Here is a 15,318-nt window from a genome sequence, read left to right as displayed (position 1 = left end):
ATTCTTAAAGAGATGGAAATACCAGACTACCTTACTTGTCTCCTGAGAAACCTGTATGCAGGTCAAGAAGCAACAGTCACAACCAGACATGGAACGATGGACTGGTTCAAAACGGGGAAAGGAGTGCGTCAAGGCTGTACATCGTCACCCTGCTTATTTAACTTATATACGTGCAAAATGCCGGGCTGGATGAAGCACAAGCTGGAATCCAGATCGCCAGGAGAAATATCAGCAACCTCAGATATGCAGATGATAGAACCCTAATGGCGGAAAATGAAGAAGAACTAAAGAGCCTCTTGGTGAGGGTGAAAGGAGAGTAAAAAAGCCAGCTTAAAACTCACACTCAAAAAGCGAAGATCATGACATCCAGTCCCACCACTTCACAGCAAACAGAAGGGGGAAAGATAGAATCACTGGCACTGAAGAACTGATGCTTAAGAACTGTGGTGCTAGAGAAGACTCCTGAGAGTCCTGTGGACAGCAAAGAGATCAAACCAGTCACTCCTAAAGAAAATCAACCACGAATATTCATTGGAAGGACTAATGCTGAAGTTGAAGGTCCAGTACTTTGGCCACTTGACGTAAAGAGCCGAATCGTTGGAAAAGACCCTGATGCTGGGAAAGACTGAGGGTAGAAGAAGGTGGCGACAGAGGATGAGATGGTTGCATGGCATCACCAACTCAATGGACATGAGTTTGAGCAAGCTCCGGAAGACAGTGAAGAACAGGGAAGCCTGGCATGCTGCAGTCCATGGGGTTGCACAAAGTCTGACACAACTTAGCAACTGAACAATAAATGAATTTAGAGTCATCAGTACAGAGAAGGTATGTCTAGAGATAATTCAGGAAGGTGAAAATAAGGAGACAAAGAATAGAACCTTAGGAAATTCAACAAGGTAAGCTAAAAGCAAAAGACAGAAAGCCAGTGAACTGAAAATGAATCACCAGAAAGATGAGCGGAGTGGGCGAAGACCCAGGAAAGAATTATCCCAGAGGGCAAGGGAAGAGAGAATAATCAACAAGTGCTGAGTGCTGCTGAGACATCAGGAAAGATGAAGACTGAAAACTGTCCGCAAGAGCTGTTTCAAATGGTGCTTAGGGCCAAAGGCAAGACTGTGACAGATTCGGAACAATTCTAGACTTTCTCCCAAGAAGTTTCAAGATGAAGGGAAGGACACAGGGTGCAGATGGAGAGAAGCTGGAGCAGCGATGCTTGTTTCTATTCTAACCTGGCAGGAGCGACGTCCCCATGTAACACGGCAGGGAGTGAAAAGATGGAACAAGACTCCAGGGCAAGAGAGGAGAGCATTCTGCACGTGAACAGATACGCTGCCTCTGGACGCTCCCCTCACGTCTTCTAAGTGGGCAGAAGAGGGGTAAACACAAGCACCCGTGCATTTAGGGTAGGGTGGGAGGGTAAAGCTGGATGAGCTCACGTGGCTGGAGACATTCTATTCTCTCTGAAGGAGTACATACAAGTATCCGTTGCAGACGAGGCAGAGGGCTGGAGAGAATACTGAAATCCTGCAGAGAGAAAAGACTGCAGACAGACATACAGCCCCAAGCAGACGACAGAGACGAAACTTGTAAGCGGCACCCTACCACTCTGTGAGTTTGCACAGTTCTCTTCAAAATGATCGAGTCCCACAGAAGAGCAAGGACAGGATGGTGGAGTGGTCGTGTAGTTTCGGAGTCATGTCCAACTCTTTGTGGCCCTGTGGACTGCAGCCCACCAGGCTCCTCTGTCCATGAGACTCCCCAGGCAAGAACACTGGAGTGGGTTGCCATTTCTTCCCCTAGGGCATCTTCCTGACCCAGGGATCAAACGCAAGTTTCCTGCCTGACAAGGCAGATTCCTTACCACTGGGCCACCTGGGAAGCCCATAGAGAGAGAACAGCTGGCATAATTTCAAGGTTGGGGTTTGCCAATGAGGTCCGGGAGTAAAGCAAGTAACTGCAATGATAAACCATAAGGCCAAGCAATTAGAAGGAAAGCATTCATGGCGGGACACAGCAGAATCGCATAGGGAACCTTCCTTGAAGAACATACCCCATGGGAGACCTTCATGAGATAAAAGAGCAGGTGCAGCAAGAGGGAAAAGAGAGAACGGTGGAAACACAGGGCAGTTACAGTCAGGGACTAGAACAAAATTCAGGGGTACACTGTCCTGAGTTCAAGGTACATTCAAGAGAGTGTTCCCTGTATTTGAATTTCAATTACAGGCAACTCCTTCCCCACGCGTCCCATTCCTCCTCAACTCCCTCCGACAGTTCCCACCCCAGGACATGCTGGTTCTAAGCACTGGAGCAGTGATTCTCAACCATGGCTGTGTATCAGACGTGCAGGGAGATGTCAGTAAATAAACTGAAATCTGGGCCCCACCACTGGAGTCTAATTTAATTGGTTTGTGTGCGTGTGCACGTATGTGTGTGTAAGTCACTTGGCTCGTGTCTGACTCTTTGGGACCCCATGCACTATAGCCCACCATGCTCCTCTGTCCATGGGATTCTCCAGGCAAGAATACTGGAGTGGATTGCAATTTCCTTCTCCAATCTAACTGGTTTGGTGTTTGTCTTTTAAGCCTCCTCAGGTAATTCTAAAGCGGATTTAGTATTAAGAACCACTGCTTTACAAAGAACAGAACTTTAGATCTGTGTTTAGATTTATGTTATGTTATTTATGTCTGTTTAAAGGAAAACAGACTAGCATGGGAAGAAAAGACATAACTAAAATTGGAAAATGGTGAAAGAGGATCTAAACCCTACATCATACATTTAAAGACGTCCTGAACAGAAAAGCTGGGAAACTATTAAAGTACAGCACTACACTCAACACACACACACACAGAGCAATAATGTTTTCAAGAATTCTGTTACAGGTTCTAGAAAAGTCAGGAGTTAAGTGCCTCACTACAGCCAATGAGGAAGAAAAAAGACAAACCTGTACTCTACTAAGCAGAGAGAACTGAAAACCGACACTGAACAACAGCCTTCTGGGGCAGCTGCAGTCCCCTACTCCCTGGAGGAAAGGCAGCCTACAGGGCAAGCATGATAACCACCTCACACACGTGGACCCCCTCTTCTGCACAAAAGGTAAAAAGGAAGCAGCTGCCTTCTTTCATACACACAACAATTTTAAGTTTTTTTAGGCTGCCTGATTATCTTTCTACAGCAGTCACTTTCTCCTCTCAAAGTTTTCCAAGAACACTTTGTACCCACTGCCAAACTAAATGCTACGCACTCCTATAGTCTCCATGCTTAATTTTAACCCAAACCAAATAGTGCCATATTACTCTACCCAATTATTTTATAAGTAACTGTCCCCAATCTTAACTTTTATTTGCCACTCACTAGTCCATTTGCTAAGTTTTACAACAAAGTAAAAGTAATGCAGAGATGACCTGTTGGTCATAAAAACCGAAAAAGACAAACATGACTTATTGTCTGTTGCCTTTCCTGTAAAGTCTGTTTCCTGGCACTACAAAATCAGGGCTTCCCTGGGAGCTCAGTGGTAAAGAATCCACCTGCCAATGCAGGAGACGCAGGTTCCATCTCTGGATTAGGAAGATCTGCTGGAGAAGGAGATGGCAACCCACTCCAGTATTCGAGCCCGACAAATCTCAAGGACAGAAGAGCCTGTGGGCTACAGGCCATGGGGGTTTCGAAAGAGTTAAGACAGAGCAACTGAACAACAATTACAAAATCCAGAACCAAAATACTATGTGTACATACGACTATACACTCCTAGGCCAACCATCTTTATGCCTTTAATGAAAATCACTTCATTAATTGTTAATAATAGAAAGGCTTGTCCCTCCCTATCTCAGTCTTAAATTTAAGTTCAAACCAACTACCCAAGTCACTCAATCATCATCCATGACTTTCTGAAAATCAGACCTAACTGCAAGTGAACATTTTTTTTTGAAACTCAAGGAATATTTTATCTCCCAGTTTTAGGGTAGTTTAACATGTTCTCATAATATTTAGCTAAAACAGAAGGAAACTTTCTAATCCCTCATCAGTCTCCCGCCACCAAAACACCTGCTCAACTTTCCAGAATCTTCGAACGCTGAGACAAGCAGATTTATGGATCTGTGGTTTACAAAAACCAACAAAATCTTCTACACCAGGGTTCATCCTATGGTTTCCATCAAAGAAGAGATTTCTAACCATGTTATTTTATACTCTTTCCTCTCTTAAAACTATAAAGCAGTACTACCGCCTAATGAAAAAAGCACAGAACTGAGAAGGGCCGGATCACATCACCCAGATGTGATTTAACTTGCCGTGTGCCATTAAACAAAACTCATAAACCTCTCTGGATCTCAGCTTCTCTGTTTGTGAAATAAGATTAGAATCATCCTTATCCAAGATGGCTACTGGCCCCAAGTTTTACAAAATGCAGATGACTGTATTCTTTTTCTTCCTGAGAATTTATCCATACTTTGTAAGCATTATTCAAAACAAAAATAATATACTTTAATAAAAACATATTTAATTAAAATTAATATAAAACATACAAAATATAAATAAATATATAATATAAAATATATCATAGTTGAAAAATACAACTTACTCAACATTATAGAGCCACACTTATTTTTTCACAGCAGGTCCTTTTCTGTAATTGCTAGCAGTTAGAAACTATTTTGACCCAGAATGGCATTCTCCAAACCTAAATGCTACACTCCTGTCATCTCCACGCTTAATTTCAACCCTAAACCAAACAGTGCCATGCTATGAACTGTTTCTTCACCTGTTCCCTAACGAAGCCAAAAGTATTTCTTTGGACTTGAATTTACAGAGTTATGTAAAGTGCTGATGAAAGCCATCTGTTGGGAACTTTGACATTCCTGTCAAAAGAAAAACCCAGAAGAAACAACCTAGATTTTCTTGGGAACCAGCTGCAGCTGCTGCTAAGTCGCTTCAGTCGTGTCCGACTCTGTGCGACCCCATGGACAGCAGCCCACCAGGTTCCTCTGTCCCTGGGATTCTCCGGGCAAGAACGTGGGAGTGGGTGCCATGGCCTTCTCCACTAGCTGCAGCTGAAGGAGTCCAAATCCCACCCCAGCTGGAGAAGCAGAAGGTGAAGTCGCTACAGGTTTAACTCACCTGCTGCAGACCCTGGGTGTGCCGACTCCACCCCTGAGCAGCCAGCTGATTCCCATACCTAACACTTATTTGATTCTTTAAAAAGTTTCAAAGCAGAGCACATAAAGTATTATCATTATAAGTTTAAAAAAATTTCTCAGTTCACCAGAAAAAAAAATTTTTAACTCTAGTTTAACCAGCAAACTTGGCACCCTGAGTCAGTCCTTTCACACAGCAAAGAACCAGGTCAGTGTAATTATACTTTCGCCAGTATTCTAAACAGCAAGAGAAAAAAATATCTGTGAAGGAGAGTCTTACAACTGCAAGAGGCCTGAAATGATACAATTTTTTTTTTCCAGATTCATTACACAGTTTCTGTTATCTATCTGCTTCATAGTATTAACATTAAATACAATGTAAAAAAGTGCTGGCCCACGGTGTCTGGATGAACTGAATAAAGGACTGGCAGAAGAATAAGAAAAAAGATAATATATTTGGCATACATTTATCTTCCATTTGGTGTTTTATGAGATGCCATTATGAACATTTGTATTATTAAATAGCTATTATATAAGTATACTATGCCTATAAACTTAACCATGTAAAGTTCTTCTGAGACTTCAATAAGAAAGTACACGCTGAAGCACTCACAGCAGTGGCCAAGACATGGTTAGGCCTTAACAAATGCTACCTATTAATAGTTGCTATAAGCAACTGCTTCCAGCTCCTTGGCCTCCTGATACAGGGCAAAGAAAGAGGTTAGATCATCTAAGTCTCTACTCCCAAAGCAATCTGCTGTACTACCTGATGTCTTCCTTAATTTCTTCCATTTATTTCATCAATTTACAAGAAGCTAGCCCAAGAAAGAGCAAAGTGCTAGCAACTGTGACTCAATGGTAAAGAATCCACCTGCAATGCAGGAGACACAGGTTCAATCCCTGATCCAGGAACATCCCCTGGAGAAGGAAATGGCAACCCACTGCAGTATTCTTGCCTGGAAAATCCTATGGGCATAGGGCCCTCGCAGGCCACAGTCCATGAGGTTGCAAAGAGTCTGACACGACTCAATGACTCAACAGCAAGTGGCTGAGTACAGAAGTTTTGATCAGCAATGACTAAATCAAAGGTTGTTTTAGTGGCTCAAGTTCTCTCTCAGGGAACATCACGGACTGAAGACAACCAAAGCACACAGAGCTCACAGGCGAGCTTGAAGACCAAAAAATATCTGCACAACTGGCTGCACTTAGATAGATGCTGTGTCACAAACATGCCTCTGCCTGAGTTATTTTTAATTTTGTTTTTAAATAAGAACAAGTCTGCTGAGACAAAGTCAATTTATATTAACCAAATTTATATTTAAGGCTTCCCTGGCGGCTCAGATGGTAAAGAATCTGCCTTCAATGCAGGAGACCTGCGTTCGATCCCTGGGTGGGGAAGATCCCCTGGAGAAAGGAATGGCAACCCACTCCAGTACTCCTGCCTGGAGAATTTCATGGACAGAGAAGCTTGGTGGTGGACAATCCACTGGGTCACAAAGAGTCCAACACGACTGAGCGACTAACATACACGCACACACATTTATATTTAACCCACCTCAATGACTTGTTAGTAACAAATTTTTATTTCTGGCCAGCTTCTCCTCAGGACCCTGCACATTTAAGGGTCATCAAAAAATGGTATAAACAATGATGTAAGAAGTGTACAATACTGTAATTACAATTAATAAAATATAATTGACTATAATGTGAGAAAATACAGTTACTGAGATCAGTCAGTTGCAAACTCGGTGACATCACAAAATCTACATTATTCATGTTGCTGTATCCTTGCCATTACTTAAAAAAAAAAGTCCGCAACATATGGTTAGGATAATTTTCTCTAAAGTAATCCTTCCTCACTTAAAGACTGACAGAGTTGTCATTATCCTCCATTCCTTCTCCCACAGAATTAGAATGAAAACTTGCGTCTTAAAGAGTTTCCCAATAATTATACTATAAAATACATTTGCGTGCTCTCATAAGGATTTTAAATTGAGAACTTTTTTCACTTTTTACTACTAATTTATGTCATCTCAACTTTTCTGCAGCGTCTCGCTTTCTGGTATTTGCTATGTGTGTGCATGTTTTAAGTAGACAAGCATTCTGCCAAGCAGTAAACACACCCCTGAATTTAACAGCATGGACGATTACTATAAAGTACCATAGCAACAAAATATCTGAAAACATTACCAAGCTTACATTTATTAACAATTTTATCAGATCCACTATTCTAACACATAAAATGTGAAACAATTTTATGATTAAGGCCATTTCCAAACAGCTAAATCAAAACTCTCATTCTTAACTGTCCTAACTTGAAAATATATTTCCATTCTAATCAGCATCTCTACATCAAAAATCAAAGTTCCTATCAAAGCCTCATTTATTCTATGCACTTAAAATGCCAAGCTCCAGTTACACAGAATAGTTTGGACTCTACTAAGAGTTTACTGAATTTCAGTACAACTTATCTTAGAAGGCTAGCAATTTATCATTTAATCTTTTGGCTCTAAGTCGCTCAGCTGGGTAATGACCTAAACAATAACACTGGTTGACAGTATCTTCTCTTCCCTTCCCAACTGAAATGCTTCAGCAAAATATAATTCTGTTCCACAATGCTTGACAGATTAACAGTTTCCTCATCTGGCTGATCACCACAGGAGCAGTTTTCTGGATTGGTAATATGGAACGTAAGATAAAGATATTCAAGTACATTGTTCTGTGTGTTAAACGAACCCAGAAATTTGAAATGAAGGTGGAAATTATTCTTGAAAGGGAAATGGATCCTTCCAAGATTCAGTGTCCAAAGTAATTCTTTTAATGGACCATTCAAATCTCAGGTAATAATTAGCCTCACCCAGGAAACATCTTATTCTTTCTCAAGAGATTCACAGCACCTAATGGTTACACCAAAAATCAGTGAATGTAAAAACTAAAAGTTATATTTTGTGAACTAAAACAATGGTGTAAAAAAAGTTATTGCCCATTTCTATGCTGTCTGCCTTAATCCCCAACAGGACCTAAATCATAAATGCATTGTTCGTGGTAGGTACCTAAACACTTACCGAATAAATAAAAGTAAATGAACAAATTTTCTTACAGTAATGTTTACTTCAAAAAAAAAAAAAAAAGGGAATCTGCAAGCGGAAGTTCTTATCTAAGCCAGTTACACACACCACCTCCACCTATAGCCCATAATTCAAGGGAAAGCAACATTCTGTCCCAAACTAGAGCACTCTATTATAGCCACGCAACCGACCCCAAACTACAAATCAGAAGACTCCAGGGCAATCTGAAATGAAAATTAATACACACAGAAAAATAACTTTAAGGAAAAAAAAAGTCACACAGAACAAACTTTTTTTTAGTTATGGATCTCGGGTATACAAAAATAAATTATTCATAATCTTTTACTTCTGCTCCATTCTTATTGCTGGTTTGAAATCAAATTCAGAATCCACTCCACGACAGAAACAGAAGAAAGGGATGCAAACAGCGAGGGGGAGCTCGGGACACGTCCTCTTCCCTGTGCCTCGCAGTTAACACCAAGAACACTCACAGCTGTGCCCGAGAGCAGTGACAGGCATGACGCCGAACGACTCTCAGGGGGCAGCAGGCATCTCTGTGACAAAGACTCTGGAGCCAGGATGCCCACGGCCAAAACCGCGCCCTGTCTGTCACCTAACGCCTCTGAGACTTGGACAAGTTACTGAAGCTCTTATGCCTCGATTTCTTCACCTGTGAAATAACAGCACCTATCTCATTGAGCTGTAAGAGGATCACATGAGTTAACTTACGTGTGGCCATAAAGTAATGCCTGGCGCACAGCATAAACAAATCATTAAGGTAAACAAACTCACCATCCACTACCACACCCTGAAGTTAGCACAGAAATTCCCCTTATAACATGGGTACAACTCTTCAATCACAGTATCTCCAGATTCTCCTGTTTATCAACGTGAAAACACACTTTAGCTTAAGCGTCTTCACAAAAACTCTCAAAATTTTTTGTACACAGCCATCTCACTTTCAGAGCAAAGCAAAAACCACTCAGTTGCTGAAAAGTTAACATATAGCTCCTTCCAAAGGTTAACATCACAATTAAAAAGAAAAAATTAAAAGTTAGAGCTGATACAGAAGAAAATAAAGGGGAACTTGCTCAGGCTACTGCAGTCCCTGCACTCGATCTCTCAGCCACAGCCGAGCGGACCGGCAGGTACATGCGCCCTGCAGACACCGGGGAGGCCACTGCAGCTCCAAGCACAGCACCCGGTCCCCAGCAGGCGCTCAGTGACTATTTGCTGAATTAATAATTACTTGTATTATCAAATACAATCTGGATAATTTCTTAAAGAACACCTAGGTTCATAATAGCAATCAATCAATTCCAAATGGGAACTGACTGGACAGTTTTTTAAAAACGAAGAACGTAAATACAACAAAAGGAACAAACGTAATCTGTTCATGGGAGAAATAATTCCTTGCCCTGAAGTTTACTGCACTATGATTTTCAATGTGAGCTTTTCCTATCTTTGGGGAAAGTCATGCATAAAACTCAACCCCTCAAAATAAGACTCCTATTAAAAAACATATAACAGATCTCATCAACCCTAACTTTGTAGATAACTACCATAAACTGGCTTCCCAATCAGACCAGTACAAATACACAAAAATCTACTCAACAAAACTCAATTTTTCCACAGTCAGTTACTTTGGTTTACAATAGTGTATAATAAAAAAGTTATGTAGCCAACGAGATATTTCTAACCAAAGCAAACCAGCAGACCTCTACTGGATTAAATGTTTTTTTAATGCAAAGGTCTCCGGTCTAGCAGCAAAATAAGGACTGTTGGACTAGATGGTTTTCAAAAGTCCCTTTCAAAAGTACAACTTTAGGGTGATAAGACTCAGTTTTATCCTATACTGTACTATATCGACTACCTTTAAAAAAAGATATGCACAACTGACATTTTATGTATGGCTAACATTTTTAAAAATTAAAATACCTAATTCAAGCGAGAGAAATTAAAGCACTCAGGAGTTCTAACAAGAATTTATAATACCCAATTCACAGATGTGACACTGATTTCCTTCTAAACTATTAAGTATTTCCCATTCCCAGGCAGTAAACCTAGAGATCATTTGATAACAGTTGTTGAAATCAATTGTTCTATTTCATTTAACTTCAGCCATGGGATCAAGAAACAATTCATACAATCCTTACAGCACTGAACTGCAGAATGAAGTATTTCAGTTCCTTGTCCACCTTGAATTTTCAATACACCCTTAATGAACGTTCCGATGGTACAGAACCATGTTATGAATGGGACTGCCTATTAATTCAAGACTCCATTAGAATCATTTTAAGAGTAATAACAGTTAAGATAATGCTTCTATTTCAAAGTCCACAGGGAAAGCGGAACCCTAAAATAGATCTGTAAAACTCTGATCCAAAAAAACTGCTCATTTTCAATTGTTATTTAAACAAAAATCTACTGGCAGGTTATTAATTGCAAGAATCTAGATCTAACCTCAAATACTTTAAAATACATTTAAATACATTCAATGTTATTAACTTTAGAATGTTAACATGCTAGAAATAGCCTCCATGGTCTTCAGCAAAATGAAGATGATGTTACTGGCGTTCGCTAAGGTGTGCGACAGCCTTAAAGTACAACCACTTCCCACAGAACTACAACTCTGAGCACCTGAAATAAACTCACAGCTGTCACACCAGGTCAATGTGAAAAGGAGCTACTAACAACTCTCCTCATCCTGAATTTCTACTTAAGGGCCAAGGTTAACTGTTAAGAAGGTACTTTCAGCTGTACAAAATAATGGCATAAAACACAACACAGTAAGATGCCTATGTGTGCCGACTCCCAACTCCCCAGAGCTTTAGTGACGTGCACTACTATACTTCCAACCCATGCAGCTACATCTGTCATAAATAATGTTTAGGACTTCATCGCATGCAAAAAAATAACACATGATCAAAAATTAGAATACAAACAGCAGAAATAAGAATTGCTAAATCTGCTTTGCCACTGCTTTGGTCAAGATAATCAGTTTCATTCCTGTCTAGTAAGAAACGAAGAGAGGAAAAAGATAGGTTCTTAGAGTTCCCAGCATTTGGCTGCTCAGCAACTTCAGCAGAAAGATATTATAAAAACTTTTACAGAACAGTTTTAAAGTTGCTTAATCCTAAGTATGTTCTTTTAGGTGGAGCAATACTCTACACTTTGAAATCTTAGGCATCAAATATGTCAAAGTATTAGACCAATCACATCTCTTGAGTTCTCACATCTAGATTCCACCAATAAAAGCCAGGCAGTGATTATCCACAAAGGGCCCTGAATGCCGAATGTAACCTCTATTGAACATCCTGGAAACGTGGCTCTGTACCATGCTGTGTCCCCAGCTCTGGGAACACTGATATGCACACCCTTCTTACCTTATCCTTTTCATGTGGAAGGAGTGACACTGGAGGTAAAGAGGAAAGAGACTCAGAACTCTCTTTCCCATCCACATTGGTTGCTTTAGTGTTGAGCCGATAAAGAGGTCCATCTTTAAGGAGTCTGCCGTGGCCAACGGCGCGTTTAATAGCCAATCGTAACTGCTGGTGAAGGCCAGAGGCAGCACCGCCTCCAAATAATGCAGACACATCCTTCTGACCTTTCAAAAAACGTTCAATGCTTTTCAGAGTTGAGCCGCCGGACTCCGCCAAGCCCTCAACTGCCCTCTTGATCAGTTTATTCCAGTCTACATTTTGCTTATTATCCAATTTTCCATGGTTTCGAGGTTTAGGAAGTGCTATTCGCCCAGGATTATCAGGATCTTTATAGGAATTGAGTCCTTTATTTGAGACCTTCAAAATTGTTCCATCCTTGACACTCAACTCCAGTTGCTCTAAAACAGTTTTACGATCCAAGCCATGGGATGAAGACACTGCATTGCATATCCTTTCTTCTGAAGGCCGCTGTTTTTGCTTCTTCACTTTTTTTATGGCCTCCAAAATCCACTCCGTGTACAGCGGGTTGGCGAGTTTTACCATGGTGAAGGATTCTGTATATCCATAGAGTCGCTATCCCTTATCCTGATGCTGCGTAAGTTTCACACCGCGGAAAACACCATTCACGGAGGCTGGGAACCAGTTAACCATAGCATACAAGTTTCCTGGCCTCAGTCCTTTCTCCTTTCACAAAACAGAGGCCGCCCCACTTTTATTTTAGAAATGAAAACCTGTTATCTGAAAAGTCTTCAAACTTCCCCACCAACTTCTCAATAGCACCACATGTGGGTCTCTTCATAAAGGTGTAAAAACTCAAGAACATCTCATTCCCAGCAAAAAAATGTGCATCTTATGCCTGAAAAAGAATTAAAACAAAGTCAGTTTTCTATCAAGGTCCACTTTATAAGTAAGTTGTAACTTATTATAAAAGCATCCTAGCCTTTAAAGCACTCCAACAGCAAGTGTTCACTGCGCACCTGTAAAAGTGTGAACATGTTTCTATTACTGTTCAAAACAATCATGTGTGCAAACCATTGGGATAACAAAGAAAAGGAAAAAAAGATGATGAGGAAACAAGATGAGATGCACTGTAAATGACCTCAGGCTACACAGAGGGTGCTGGCTATTCTGCTCTGCACAATCTCTGCTCACCTGTCTATGAACTGAAACTCTTCCTTGACAGCTTTCCCCAACAAACTAATCAGAACTTCAACAAGTTACCTGAATTAGTACAAAGAATCCTGCAATGAAAGTAAGAGTGAATCTTTCATCTTTCAAAATTCCAGACATTTAGACTGGATGAAAGCAGTCAATTAGAATGGCAAAAAACCACTGAGAAAATGTTTTAGCTACTTCATCTAGTAAAAGAAACAAAATTTACACACAGCACAGTTCATATTTTAAGTACAATATTACTATATACATTCCAAATGGAAACAAAATAACAATGAAAATAGTCAAGTGTGAAAAGTGTTTGAAGAATTTTAAAATAAGCCAGTTTCATTCAGATTTTAAGAATCACATGCTGTGATAGCTTCTCCTAGTAACATTCAATATACTGGAGAGAGTCCAACAACTGTCAAAATGTTCGCAACCAATCTACAGATAGAGAAACTAGAAATGAGAATGGCCCGGAAATTCCTAGGTTCAAACGTACACTTATTTACATATCAAATGGACAGTTCAGAGGGCTGAAATATACTGCCTGTGTGTAGACTAAAGAGGAGATCTCATGATTCAAGACTGTTGTCCTGAAGTGAACATTAATGAAAAAAAAAAAAACATTATGCATATACATGACGTTGCCGCTCCACGATCAAAGTCAGTAACACTTTAAAACAAAAGAACCCGAAAGATTTGCATCTTTTTAAAAATCACCTAAATAATGAACCCTGTAACTCCTCTGCTTCCAAAAATAAACTTAACCTTACCTAAGTGCTCCTGAGAACTCTTATTCTGAGGAGCCTTTACAACATAAACAATGTCATATAGTGGCTCGCACAGCAATCCTTCCTTAAAGAGTGCCACTAAACTCAAAAGAAAAAGTTTAACAAGATGCGAGGAAACCGATAGTACTATTAACTCTGATAAGAAAGAAAAGGCTCGAGTAAACACTCAAACCTAAGGCAAGACGTAATTTTTAAATGAGCTCTGGCTGAAAAGCGCCCCCCCCCCACCCCCGGAGAGAACTAAGCTACATTTGTGTGAGAAGCGTCTCGAGAGGACAGAAATCATAATAGCATTGCCGGAGAAGTTCATTATGGGGGCATATCTGCGCTGAAAGAAAGGAGCGACCCCAGCCCGGGTTTCAGCGGCGGGGCCCGTCCCGCACGGGCTCACCTGTCCCACAGGTAAGAAGAGAGAATGAATGACAGCCGCTGCCGGCCTCCCGGCTCCACGCTGGGGCCCCGGGTCTGCGGCGAGCAGAGCGCCTGCAGACTTGAACGCCAACTCGGGGAAACTGCCCCCTCGCTCCCCACAGTCCTCCCGGGCCTCCTTCCCCGCCACCCCCACCCGCCTCCAACCCCCTCCACCCCCAGACACAGCTTCGCGCTCTCTTTTTTAAAAGAGCGAGAAAAACTTTAAAAACAACAGCAACAACAACTTGGCGTTGGCACCAGCCTGCGGCTTGCTTGCAGACGCGGGGGGCGGCCCGGCGGCTCCCACCGGACGGGAACGGAACCCGGGGACGAAGTTAACAATGAAATCACGTGAAAGAGTTGCGAGCGGCGCTCGTCTGCGCTCCCGGGCGCCCCGCAGCCGGGCCGGGTCCCGGCGGGAGCGGCGCGGGGCGCGGTTGGGGGGCCCCGCCGGGCAGATCGGCGCTGACAGGCGCCCGCCGCCCCCCGGCCCCGGGCTGACAGCGCGCGGACCCGCCGCCGCACGTGCGCCCTCCGCGCCCCCCGCACGGCCGCCTGTCAGCCCGCGCCGCGCGGCCGGGCCCGGGGCCGGTCGCGGGCACCCGGGCCGCGGGCGCCGGACGGTGGGCGCGCCCCGAGGGAGCCCCGGCCGGCCGCCTGCCCGCGCGCCCGCCCGCCCGCGGCCTGGCCGCCGCCCCCTCGCGGCTCCCCCGCTCCGCGGAGCCGGGCCCGGGCGCTGGGCGCGGGCCGCGGGCGGGAGGCCGCCGGGCGCCCGGCGGGCGCGAGGGGGCGGCCGCGGCGCCCCAGCCCGAGGCCTGGCGCAGAGCAGCGGGAGGCGGCGCAGGCCGCGGCGGGGCCTGCAGCGGCCACTTGGGCCCGCGCGGCGGCGGGGCGAGGCCCCCAGGCGGCTCGGCCTCGGGCTTGGCGGCCGGGGGCGGCCGGGGGGCGGCCTCTCGGCTACTTACCGGGGGCGGAGAGCGCCGGGTGCCCGGGGCCCCGGGCCGGACCGCGGAGATGCCCCGAACTGACACGGCCGCCATCTTGGAGACAGTGCGCTCCGGCCGGGGGGAGGGGAGGCGAGGCGGCGGAACAGCCGCGGGGGGAGGGGTGGCGGCGCGAGGGAACGGCGGCCTGGGGGAGGGCGCGGGAACGGCTCGGGAGGGAGGCGGGTGGGAGGGGGAGGAGGGGGCCGCGCGGGCGGCGGGCGGGGGGGAGGCGGCCGCGGAGCGGGAAGAGCTGGGCCGGGCGCCGGGGAAGGCCGGAGGGCGGGGCGGGGGCAGCAGGGAAGAGCCGGCCGCGCGGGTCACGTGGGGCCGGT

The 15,318-nt window shown here is 44.0% G+C and overlaps 1 protein-coding gene across 1 annotated transcript in view; it reads right to left on the bottom strand.

Annotated features, from left to right (window-relative positions):
• Positions 1 to 15,091, bottom strand: part of KAT6A (lysine acetyltransferase 6A) — a 106,662-nt gene extending 91,571 nt beyond the window's left edge. Inside the window, exons 1-2 of the mRNA XM_018041955.1 lie at positions 14,966 to 15,091; positions 11,584 to 12,496 (exon numbers count right to left, since the gene is read on the bottom strand). Coding sequence (XP_017897444.1) covers positions 11,584 to 12,183 — 600 coding nt within the window. The 5' untranslated portion in view covers positions 12,184 to 12,496; positions 14,966 to 15,091. The remainder of the gene's footprint in view (positions 1 to 11,583; positions 12,497 to 14,965) is intronic.

Source organism: Capra hircus, chromosome 27 (genome assembly GCF_001704415.2).
Source record: "Capra hircus breed San Clemente chromosome 27, ASM170441v1, whole genome shotgun sequence".
Lineage (NCBI taxonomy): Eukaryota > Metazoa > Chordata > Mammalia > Artiodactyla > Bovidae > Capra > Capra hircus.
Note: the sequence above shows the minus strand (reverse complement) of the source record. Positions and strands in the feature narration are given on the sequence as shown.